Consider the following 12,200-nt stretch of genomic DNA (forward strand, 5'->3'; position numbering starts at 1 on the left):
CTAAAACCTTTTTAAGCTGCTTACTTTTAAAGTATAAACATGTCAGTGTTTAGCCACGGAGGGTACTTTTCTGTCCTAAATCATCATCCATTTATCAAAGACTGATCTACATTACTAAATGCTGTAAAAACACATTATAAATACATTGCAATAATCCCCATGTAATAGCCACTGGCTTCCAGCACTGAAAATACTGATATTTATATAAACATTACACAATCAATGCCACACAGTTTCCAGGCTGGGCTGCACTCAGTGTGGTAGCCTTCTCTCATAATTACTCAATAAGTAGTACAGAAAAAAACAGCTTCCTTTAGCAGATAGTCCTATTCCTATCTCTTACAAAATGGCACTATTACAAAACAATCCAACAAAATAATACAACTCCTAATTAATTAATCCAGAAAAAGAGATGCATTTTTTAATCATCATTATTTATAACTTTACAAACATGCCCACTGTTACACAAAAGGGCAAAATATCCCTAGTGAGCTGCAGCCAGAACTTGCACAACACTCCCATAAAAACAAATCAAAATAGGGAAATGAAATCCTGAGTTTTATTATGTGGTTCCATAAAAAAAATAACTTCAATAAGTGCAACTGGAGAGAGAATTGTCTTCAATGATACTTCTAGTTTACATCTAATTTCAATAATTCTTTAACTTTGAAACTATATTTAAAATATCCTTGAAAACCTTTATTAGGGGGTTGAGATGGTTAGTAATGACAACTGCAAAGACAACTTCATGCTGGGGAATTTGGAAGCTGTTTAATCCAGTTGAGCTCTCATATCATCAATAGGATTGTGGCTGGTATCAGCTAACAAACCTTATGGCTCTGAGGGAGGGAAATGGTGTGGCTCCCTTTTCAAAGGGGCACAGGAGCTGAGAGTAGTTACCAGATGTGAATTACAGATGGAAACTGGTTTCTTACAGGCAGTGTGGTGCCTTGCCCTCCTGTCCTTGTTCCTCAGCTCTCACACACCAGGACAGTTGCAAAACCTGTGAGCCATGGGGAGACAGCAGAGAGGATCTGCTAACACCACCTGTGGAAGGCCATGGACAGCTCCCAAACTGGCTGTGATTTCCCACAACCACCACATTTCATGGACACTCTAAGAGATGAACCCTTTCTAAGCTTTCTAAGTCCACAGATGTATTGACAAAGGACCTGCTCACAGGGCAAATTAACTGTGAGGAACCACATCCCTGTGGAATTCAAAACTCCAAGAAACTGGGTGGAAGATTCACAAGGTTCCTCTCCCAAACCAGGACTGCTCTCCATACCTCCTCACCATCCAGAAAACCTGCTGTTGTCAGGGGACACACTGCTGTTTTACTGCTTCATGGAAAAGGAGAAAAACTTGTGGGAGCATTGAAAAAAATACTTCTGGGTGATGGGGGAGGATGCTCCAGTTTTCTGTCATTCTGGCTGGGTTCTTATTCTGTCAAGTATTAGGAGAAATATGTGTCATGTTTTTCATATCAGAATTTGCAGTGTTTGTTCTCATGCTAAATGCTGCTCTGGCCTGCAGTGCCAAAGATCTCCTGGTAATATTTACACAGCCAGGGCATCAGAGGAATAGTGCATTTAAAGGGATTACAGATACCATACTAAAAAAGACATACAGATTAGGACATTTAAGAATGCACAATTTTTTTCACTAATTGGAAGTTCTGGACACTACTGAAGAGATTTCACTTGATGGCTACCCTGCAAACATCTGGGAGATTCATTTAGAGCTGTCCCTAAGGAAATACCCCTCTCTGTGGTCTGAGAGCCTTAACACCGTGGAGTTTAGGAGTCACATGCTTTGCAAAACACAGATTAATGTCACAATTCAATAAATACTGCAGTAGTGCATTGTGGTGCTTTATTAGTGTCAGACATGCAATATTTATTTAATGAACAGAAATTAAAATATTAAGATAACATTTTCATCAAATTAAAGGATCTGAAGTTGCAATAATGGAACAAAAATAAAGTTTTTCATGCATTCTAAGTTTATAGTTCTCACAAGTGCATATAGTTATGATTCTGTACCATTATTAAATGTAGACAAACTACCATTGATGCACAAGACAAAATAAAACCCTTAAGTTATAAGTAGAGATCCTATCTTTTACAGACTTCCTATATAACCTGGATCTTCAGCTTTTTATAATACACTGTAATACATCTGGAAGCTTCTAAGATGAATAGGAATGGCTCGACCACTTGTACCATACAGTGGCTTCCTCAACATAGAAATTATAAAAGATAAAGCAAATGCCCACCTTGCTTTAGGAGACTGTGACCTTTTCAACAGAAACAAATCTCAAACCCCTTCATAAACAGATTAAAGTGCTACCTATTGCATATTAAATACTTCCAGTGACCGTATTGAAATTTTAAGTTTCAAATCCCTGAAAATAGGGTTTCCTACTGAAAGTGCTGACAGACCCTTAAATCTAGCATCATGAACACAGCAGAGCTATAATCCTCCAGCAAGTACTTCAAAGAAGGGCAAGTTAGTCAACATGCTCTAAATTCACCATTGTAAAAGCCCAGCTAACACCTCTATCATATCTACAGCAGCAATGGTACAAAGAGCAGAAAAGCATCAGCTCACTTTACATACTTGATGTAGGACAATAATCTTTCTTTAAAGCTGGAAGCATAAATAAACCCCCAGTGCAGCAGTAAACACATTAAGACAGCAGTTCTGTTTGTTTTAAGATGCATCCAAGAAAGGGCATCCTGTACAGAAAGAAATGCAGGCTAGTATCTAATGAGCATGATTTTCATCAGGTCCCCAAATCATGAAACCTTTCTAAATACAAGGCAGCATTTCCACAGCTGGAAAATTACAAATAGTTCTTGACACAGAGCCAACAGCAATAAATGCAGTTATAATCTAGAGAGAATGCTACATTCATTAGAAGGTGGAAAACCAAGCTAAACTTAAAATACAGCAGCAAGAGGTAACATACATAAATATTAAACATCCCTCTTGAATGGCAGAAAGTTTACATTTCTGACTTACAGCATTAAAGTATGGCCTTCATATTTGTCCTTTTAAGTAAGCAAAATACATGGCAGAGCTGTTTCAAAGGATAATTTCAAAATATAGTGCATGCATGGATGAACTCTTTTGCTAATTTAGGAGAGAAAATATCAAAGTAATACGGAGATGTTCAAAATTTTCATGCCTATATTTTAAAGGGCCAGAAAGACTGACCACAAGTGGCAAGTTTTTATGGGTTTAAAATGATCTGCAAGAAAGTCTACAATTTTATCCTATGGGAAAAACAGAACTTTCTTTTGTTTTCAACATACAAGTTACTCTGTATGAGTTTTCATTTGAAAGCTGCATGGTTCAAAAAATACATGTGGGGTAAAGATGCTTGTTAAAAATAATCTCAGAATATAGGAAAATGCCAAAATTTTCTTTCTAAGCAGAAAATGATGTGTATGTAATCTTTCAAGAATTGCTCCAAAAGTAGCCTGTATTTTTACCTATAAACTCTATAAAAATATCTTCATCATTTTAATGTCCCATTCTGCCTCTCAGCAACTTTACCTTTTCCTAAATTGCATTTGTTGTTCTCTCCTCTTTCTTGACAAATTGTTAGAAACAAAAGGTGCTTTTACTCACCAGAGATCAGATAAAGACTAGATAGCACATTCAAAGCTTCACTAAATTTCTTCACTAATGCACAAAAATTGATCTTTTCGCTACCTTTAATCTGCTTATCGTTCTTGGTATGCAAATATGTCAAATGATCTGCTTTTAGTCAATTATGCAGTTTGATATTCTACATTTACATTCTAAAAGAAGTTATTTCAGAGGTGCTAAATATAGTAGAGTTTCATTTTAATAATTATAAATTGGCTTGCATGTGAGAAGTCACTGGAGCACATTCTCTGGTTAGTGCAGTTGTTAATCCTCACTGGTGTGGGTGATTTAAGCACTGTGGATACTAGAGATGGTCTCATACCAGTTAGCTGAAAATTAGTGGAATTCAAAACTATTGCAGAACATTTCCCAGTCAACAACAGGAGAAAACCACTGGCTTTAGCCAAGCATTTGAAAATGTTTAAGAACTTTTATGGAAATACTGAGTAACTGAAACACATCCTGGTGTAATTAGAAAATGAAAATCTAATTGAGTGTAAACCCCAACTTCTATCAGCAAGCATACCATGAACTAGTACCTAACCTTTGGCACTTTGAATATATTACAACAAATTTACAGTCATCGAGATCTTAAGTGGGTCAAAAGAACATTCACGTGGTTTTTGAGGTACCCAAACTTGAGACATCCTCAGGCTGACAAGAGAGAGACTGCCTGGTGTGGGATGGATTTCTGCACTACAAAACACAAATGCAGAGCTCTACAGCTGGGCAGGGCTGGGACCTCTCAGGATCCATCCAGGCACAGGGATCCACACGAAGGGATCCCACTGGTGGCTAGGGAACTCTGGCTGCACACATTTTAGGGACAGTGCTAAATGGGGACTGGGAGGTAGCTGCTAAATAAAAGAAGAAAATGGAAGAGAAAAAACCAAAAATAAGTAAATGAAATCAGAGAATATTTGTACAAAGAAGTTTTTTTGTAACTAGACTACTTCTGTGCTGTCCTACAATACTAATGACATCATAAGCAGGCAGAGAGAACTTTCTCAACCCTTCTACATATAAGTATTCAAGATATTACCAATTTCTGCAGTTTTAAAAATGAAAACGTATTAAAATATTTTACAACAACAACAACAACAACAACAAATTTGGAATTTAATTTCAAGCTTTTTGGACACCTCAGCAGCAGCCATGTCATGGTGCTGTAAAAAACCCCAACAGATCAGGTGCAGAAAGAGAGGAAAAGATGGTTATCTTAAATCCAAATCTAAAATATTCTCTGTACATGTTTTAAATAACATTTTACTGTTTCACAGCAACAGAAAATCTAAGTAAGACTCCTATTATAGAAATTAAAGTTAAAATCTATTCATCTTACTATTTTGAGGGTTCTCCTAGAGTATTTTCCCATTGTACCTTCATCACTATATCTTTCCAACTCCTTGAATAACAGATACCTTTTTCATACATCATTTTACAAACAATTAATAAATGATCAGGAAGATATTTACTACATTCTTCTTTCATTTTTCTCAGTGAGAACTGACTTTTAGAACTATTTACATGGAATACAGACATTTTTAATGAAAAGCCTAAGTACTCTATATGTGTTTAAGCAACATGGCCTATGTCTAAAGGCATATACTTTGTTGTCATAAGATTTAAAAAGTTAAGACACTATATATCATGTAAAATTCAACCTTAAATTGATTTATCGTGTCTATTTAAGTCAGCTTCTCCATTTTCATGGCAGTAGACTTTGACTGAACAGAAGTATTTATTTCTTTATTCCATACTTGAGTTCTCCAGTTGTACCTCTGACTCTGTGAACACTGTTCAAAGTACTTTTAACACATGAAAAAGCATGCAGTAACTTCATACAAAAAGATCCTCAAAACAACTTTATGTCATGAGCTCACTACCAAAGTTCACTCACAAAATTCAGCATTTAAGTGTAAAATAACTGCTTCCAGCATGTGCCATGACAGAAAGGGCACGGGTTGTTTTTACATTGTTATAGAAAAAGCACATTGTATAGAATACAGCATTTACTCTGCAAGGATTGTGCATCACTGTTTGCCTCTAATATGTGCAGGACTACATTCCATTGCAACAAATCACACTTAGGTTTAGTAGAGTACTACACTGGATTGAAAACAGTGGTCTTGATGGCATGCTGTAAAAAAAAACCAATGTATTTGCTTAATACCAATAATCATTCAAGAAAACATTCATAACAGCACAGGCTTCTCTGGTGAAACTGCCACATGGTGAATACTAAGCCATTATATAAACTGCATGGACATATTTATTATGTATCATTAAGTATTCTGTACCTAAATGTATTTTCAAAAAGAAAAAAAAAGTTACCTAAGTAATCTAACATAAAACAACTTTTGGCAGCCCCTGCTAGTGTTTGGATTAAAAAAATTAAAGGAAAAACCCCACGCCATTGTCCCTCCTCCCCATTTTGCTGGAATTTCTTAGGAGAAAAGGAATGAAGAGAAGACAAAATATTAAAGTGTGATCTCCTTCCACTAATGCATTCAGCAGAAAGCAGCACTATCTCAGCTTTTGGAAAATTTGCCAGCTTTCCGAGAAGGTTCATATGGCACTCTGAGAATACTGGGGGTCTCCTCCATCACTCGCACCAGCAGATTGTCAATGTAATCCTCCAGCTCACGGATGTGGCTGTCCTTCTTCTTGAGCTGCTCCTTGTGTTTCACCAGCTCCTGCAGAACCTCCTCATAAGTGAGGTTTCGGTATCCTGCAGTGGCATCAAAAGGATTTCCTTCCTACAGGTAAGTGTAGAAAAACACCAGATTTTATTAAGCAGTTTAGAGTCTCCAGAAAATTAATTGGTTATTGGTTTTTATGTTTCTCATGTGCATTTCTTGATGTGAAAAGCAATTTTTTTCAGCAACACCTCTGCTGCAGTGCTTTTCCCTCCAGCACCCCCCATTGAAGCAGACCACTGGAGATGGGCTGCCCAGCTGGATGAACATCTCCCACTCTGTCATCTCAGAAAAAATCTCAGTGAGGTGGACACACAGTCAGTGTGTCAGAGTTAGTGACCATAAGAGCAGTGACCACAACAACAGCTGGCAGGTCCATTTTGGGAAACCAACCCCTTTAATTATGGAATAACAAGAGAAGAGCCCTGAGAGTTCAACTCCTATGGTAACTTCTCTGAGTCTTTGCCTCTGGAGAGCATCACAGCAAAGCATTTATTCAGCTTTAAATGACATCAGCCCTCATCTGTCTTTCACATTCACATTTGTAGTCACCAGTGGTTCTCCAGGCCTTGGCTTCTGAATCACATAATAAAACTTTCAATTTTAAATTGCAGGTGAAGGTAAAAGGTTACATCTTACTTGCACCAGAGCACTTAAGGCAGAAATAAATGTGTACTTATAAAAGACTTTGCTTGCTTTAAAGCAGGAGAGGCCCAGAATTAAGTAGTAGGGAAAACAGAATTGTTTCTGTAATGATTTCTGATGACTCAGTAAGTGCAGGTATTAGCAGAGACAGACAAATTAGTCATCTTAAAAACGACAACATGTAATCCTAAAGACTGTAAACTTGAATGTCTTCTTGTGTGTTGGTTTATAAAAGTATCAGCACTGTTAGACATGTTAAGCAGTATGCTTCATCTCATTCAGAAATGAAAACATTTAGAAGATATGGAACCTACAAAGTCCTGCACTTCTAACAGGGCACACGAGATAGCTTTTGTTTACAGTAGAAGCATGTCATTAAAAATTATAAAGCTTGCACAGCTAAGAAGCACACCACATAATAGTCATACTCATTCCTTTTCCATGCCCCATTCTTTTCTTTCCATGCAGCTCCATATTTGCACATTGGCACATGTCGACCCATTAAAATATGCAGCTGGCCAAAGTTTTCAAAGGAACCTAATTAAAAGTGATGGTGCCCTGCAAATAGGCTGAAGTGTGACAGATCAGCTCTCCCCATCAATTATACTCTAACAGTAGCTCTCAAAAATATGCTTTTAAGGGTTTCTCTCTACACTTGAGACATGAAATGTCACATTTATGGATGCATATTCAGTATTTTAAATATACCAAGTTAAGGGATTGTAAGTAATCAGTAACTCCCACTTTATTAAAATGGCTAACCTGATGAAATTTATCAACTGGTTAGCAATCCATTTTCAAAAAGTATAGAAGAGAAGGTAACTCCACTTTGTGGTCATATTCTTAGCACATTTTCTTCGACAAGAAGGAAGTAAAACTTTCTCTTTATTAAATTTTATTCTCTTTACTAAATTTTTCTACACACTGGAGAAAATGCCATTAACACTTACATGCCTGAAATATAGGGTTTGCCTAATTTGCTGATTTGGCAAAAGAACAGGAATTAAGGTGCAATGATGACTTTAATTATGCAATCAAGTTTACTGGAAAATTGTGTGTAATATATATGTTTTAAAGATGTTTTGTCATACACATTCTCCATACATGTCTTAATTATGCAAGAAAATTCTAGCAGAAGTATGCTAGCATTTAGAAATTAATATTGTTAAAATTAAGAAGAGTTTGTATGTTCAGCTTGAGCCAGTAGGTAATACTTAAATGTATAAGGAAAACTTATTTCTTTACAAAAATAGACACTACAGTTTTAATACATAAGAATAATCTTATAATGAATTTTTAAGGGAAAATAAAAGATTCTAAACAAGCCATGCAAAGAATGATTGTCTCAGCTACAAACCCCTGTTGGGGTACACACTGCCAGCCACAGGAAACGACAGATAAAATAAAGGCCTGGCAATCCCTGATCATCTCCTCATTGTTCTAATGAGGAATTCTGCTCTGGGAATGTCATCTAAGCTACTTTCACATCTTTTGTCCTACACTACTTCATCTTCCTTTCAGTTCTTAATTAGGCCTTAAAGAGCTCACACTGCCCTTTCAACTGGCTACTGCTCCCATTTAAACACTGCTTTCAGAGACAGGTGTTGGCATCAGAGGAGAAGACATACAAACATAATTACTAAATAATATGCACAAGGAAGAAATGTAATAACTTGGTGAGGGCTAATATTACAGAATCTAATAATAAATTACTTCAAACACCTTAGAAAGCAATCCTGAATATTTAAAAAGAAATTCAAATGGTTTCATTCAAAACTATGGCCGAGATAGAGTTTCTTCCCCACCTAGTTTGTATTTTGCATTAAATGAGCACCACCTCATAATCCTATAACAGACATTTAGGGTGGCTGGTATTCCAAAAGAAAAATCATCAAGGATTTCTTTTATCACCTTTAAATCCTTTAAATAAAACAATTCACATCTTATTTCTTAAAAGAATTAAACCAATGCTTTTACCAGCAATAAATGACATGATTTGCAGTAGTACATTTGCAAGCACATAGAAACTGTAATTACGGTTACTTTACAGACAATGGCTGCTAAGTTAAATCAATTTTTTGATGTCTCTTTTTGTCAGAGATTAAGTAACTGCCTGGTAGAATTCAGTTTACTATCTGATCAAAGGCAGCCTTCAAATACTCTGACATCTCCCACCAGCTACTTACATTATAAAAACTTGGGCATTTACAATAACATCAAATGTTATTACAAATCATTTACATAAACCAGCAGAAAACAAACAGTACAAAGTCATATTTGCTTGTGAAACTTGTTTTCTATATATTTTAGAGATTGAAAACAAACCCACTTTTAAAGATGTCATCTATTCACAGAATAAATTCTAGTAAGACCACATTTTCCTTCAAACAAAGACACTGTCCAGGCAATCTGTGGATTATTTTCTGTTTCTTCTTAGTACACAATTTATTCTCAGTGCTTTTCAAAACAAGAGCATTTTAGTACTACATTCTAGTATTTCTATTCTTTAGTATTTTCATCTGTTCATTTATTATGTGTATTATTAATCCTACAATATATCAGGTAATAGTTTTAATTTTGATCTGCCTTCTAGAGACTGTCCTCAAGACTTTGATTATAGTGATGCTAAGCCCCTGTCTGGTTAATTAATTATTCACTGCCTAATGCAGAGTTCCTCACCTGACCATTACTTCTCTAGAGTCATCTAAACCACTCCTAAATTCATGTTTTGGGGGTTCTTTTACTTTTTGTGCAAAGAACTAAATATTTCCTTCAACATGTCACAGCTAAACTCCATACTGAGTTCAAAACTCTTCTTTATTTCCAAATTTACATTAAGCCTTTTCTACTTAGGTTTTCTGGATATGTAAAAAGAAAAAGAAAAACCCCAACTTTTCCATATAAGAGGTTAAAAAACAACAAAAGTTTATAAGCTTATAAAAGTGTCAATTAGCTGGCATTTACTGATGGCCTTCCATGACATTTCATAACTCACCGTTTTTTTCCTGAGATCCTCAGAGCCAGAAGGATTCACATTAAAACTGTAGGGAAAAAACCATACCAAACAAATATTAGCAGGGCACACTTATTTGAACAAAACATCTGCTGAATTAGACACACAGCTACAAGTATTTAATATGGTTTATTCTCTTGATTTGTTAAACTTAGGAAAAGAAAATATTAGAAATTAAGGAAATTTGAATATATCCTTTGTTCACAATTCTTTGTATTTTTCATATTCTTTTTGTCACCAAATTTGAATAACTAATTAAGAAATGCAAGAAAGGCTATTATGGATTTGGCTTTCTTATCTCTCCTCTTATCTCTAGACTTAGCTTGAGCTTCTAAGAACAGAGTGCTACTTTAAATGAAATATCCTAGAAAGAGATCCCTGGATGAGACTGATAAAAACCAACAACCAAACTCTACAGACTAACACATATTCCCACCTTTCCTGGCAGCTCCTAGAGGACAAAGTTCCTGCAGAAATTCCAGTGAGATCACCAGCTTAGGGCTAAAAAGCCATCTTCTGTCAGCCACATTTATTTTGTACTTAAAATTGAATAAATAATCTATTGTTTTATAAACCTGGTGATTAGTTGTTGATACTGATACTGTTTGTATCAGTATCAACAACATGATGAAAGAGCTTTCCTTTCTGGATATGCACAATAATCACCAGGTTTATAAATGTTTAAATGTCAGGCTTAAGAAACTGTCCATCCAGGCTGGTGTAGTTATTAGCAAGTATCTTTAAAAATCAGTGATGCTGTGTTCTTACGTACTTGCTACAGCAAGTTTGGAGAGAAAAAATTCTCCAAAAATGTATTCAGAATCTGGATATGGCTCACAAATATTATTTACTTGGTAGCAGAACAGCAGGCACATTCTTTCACAACACAGAATCTGTTAGACTGCATGTACTGGCTTTGAGAGTGATGTGTGACTGAGAGCTACAAAAACATACATATACACATATATATCTTTTTTTTAATTGTGAAGATTTTTTGTATTAGGGAATATGTATTTTGTGACTGCTCACCACCCTGTTATCTGAATTTATAAACCACATATTTCATGGTGTAAAAGTGGAAGGGCAAAATATTTATGAACTAAAAATACATAAAATATATATATTTTACATATATATATATATAAATTTATGAACTAAAATATGTAAAATATAAATGATAATTATATTTTTCTGCAAAGAATTTTTTTTAATTTTAAAATCTCTTTCTTTAACTTTTTTTTTTTTTTATTCTGTACACAACTTTTAATTTCCAAAGCAGACAAACTTTTGCTCACACAGAAATCCTGTAAACCATCCAAGGGTATTTGACAGAGACTGGATTAGAGGAACAGTCACAAGCAGACACCCAGAGGTGTCATTAAGCCTGGCTAATTCCCATTCTACCTGTCTGTAACAGTGATCCCCAGCAGTCTGCCCCGTTTGCTGGAGACCCCTATTGAATGAGGAGCCTTTTTCATGGGGCATTGTCTGCCCAGCCAAAGGCAGGGTCCCTCCCTCCCAGCCTCCTTTCAGCCCCACTCTGATGTGTCAAACTCATGATGAACTCGCTCCATTCATGGCTGCCTTCCGTGATCCCAGCACAAAAAAAATGAGTTAACTGAACTGGATCGAATTAGCCTGGTGAAAACCAAGAATGTCTCTATTTAACGAAGTGTGGCGTTAATTTGGGATATCTTTCTTTTGGGACTGTTTCCTCATGTTAGACAAGATATAGAATAATGCAGCCTGACTGCTCAACTGGGGGGCTTTCTGAAAGGTTAAAAAAGCAGGATCTTTCACTGCCTTGAATGACTTTTTAGTTTCTGTGAAATAAGTTCTGGGACTCTTTTTCGTAGTGGCAGCTTAAAATGAAAGCAGCAGTTCTGACTAGGAGAAGCTGCGTTTCAAAATTAGAAGTATAAATCACTGGCAATATGGACTAGTTGTTTGGGGTTTTTTTAAGCAGTAAAAAACCTGCAATAATTTCTGCAAAATTGTGGACATCATAACTGCAGTTTCAAAAGAGAACATCTGCGTATTTTGCAAGAAGAAATTTGAACACAGTTGCAGAAAAAAAAAAGGAAAAGTTATTAAAATATTCCCCAATAAAAACCCAAATGCTATGAGGGCTCTTACTCACACTTTAAGGAGATTCATAGAAAATATACTGCTTCTCAAGGAAG

At 35.8% G+C, this 12,200-nt stretch overlaps 1 protein-coding gene across 1 annotated transcript in view; it reads right to left on the reverse strand.

The window, feature by feature from the left end:
- Positions 1-1,853: 1,853 nt before the first annotated feature.
- The window catches only part of RAB11FIP2 (RAB11 family interacting protein 2), a 32,222-nt gene continuing 21,875 nt past the window's right edge, over positions 1,854-12,200 (reverse strand). Inside the window, exons 4-5 of the mRNA XM_059852038.1 lie at positions 10,000-10,045; positions 1,854-6,419 (exon numbers count right to left, since the gene is read on the reverse strand). Coding sequence (XP_059708021.1) covers positions 6,192-6,419; positions 10,000-10,045 — 274 coding nt within the window. The 3' untranslated portion in view covers positions 1,854-6,191. The remainder of the gene's footprint in view (positions 6,420-9,999; positions 10,046-12,200) is intronic.

The sequence above is a fragment of the Haemorhous mexicanus genome, chromosome 7 (genome assembly GCF_027477595.1).
Source record: "Haemorhous mexicanus isolate bHaeMex1 chromosome 7, bHaeMex1.pri, whole genome shotgun sequence".
Taxonomy (NCBI): domain Eukaryota; kingdom Metazoa; phylum Chordata; class Aves; order Passeriformes; family Fringillidae; genus Haemorhous; species Haemorhous mexicanus.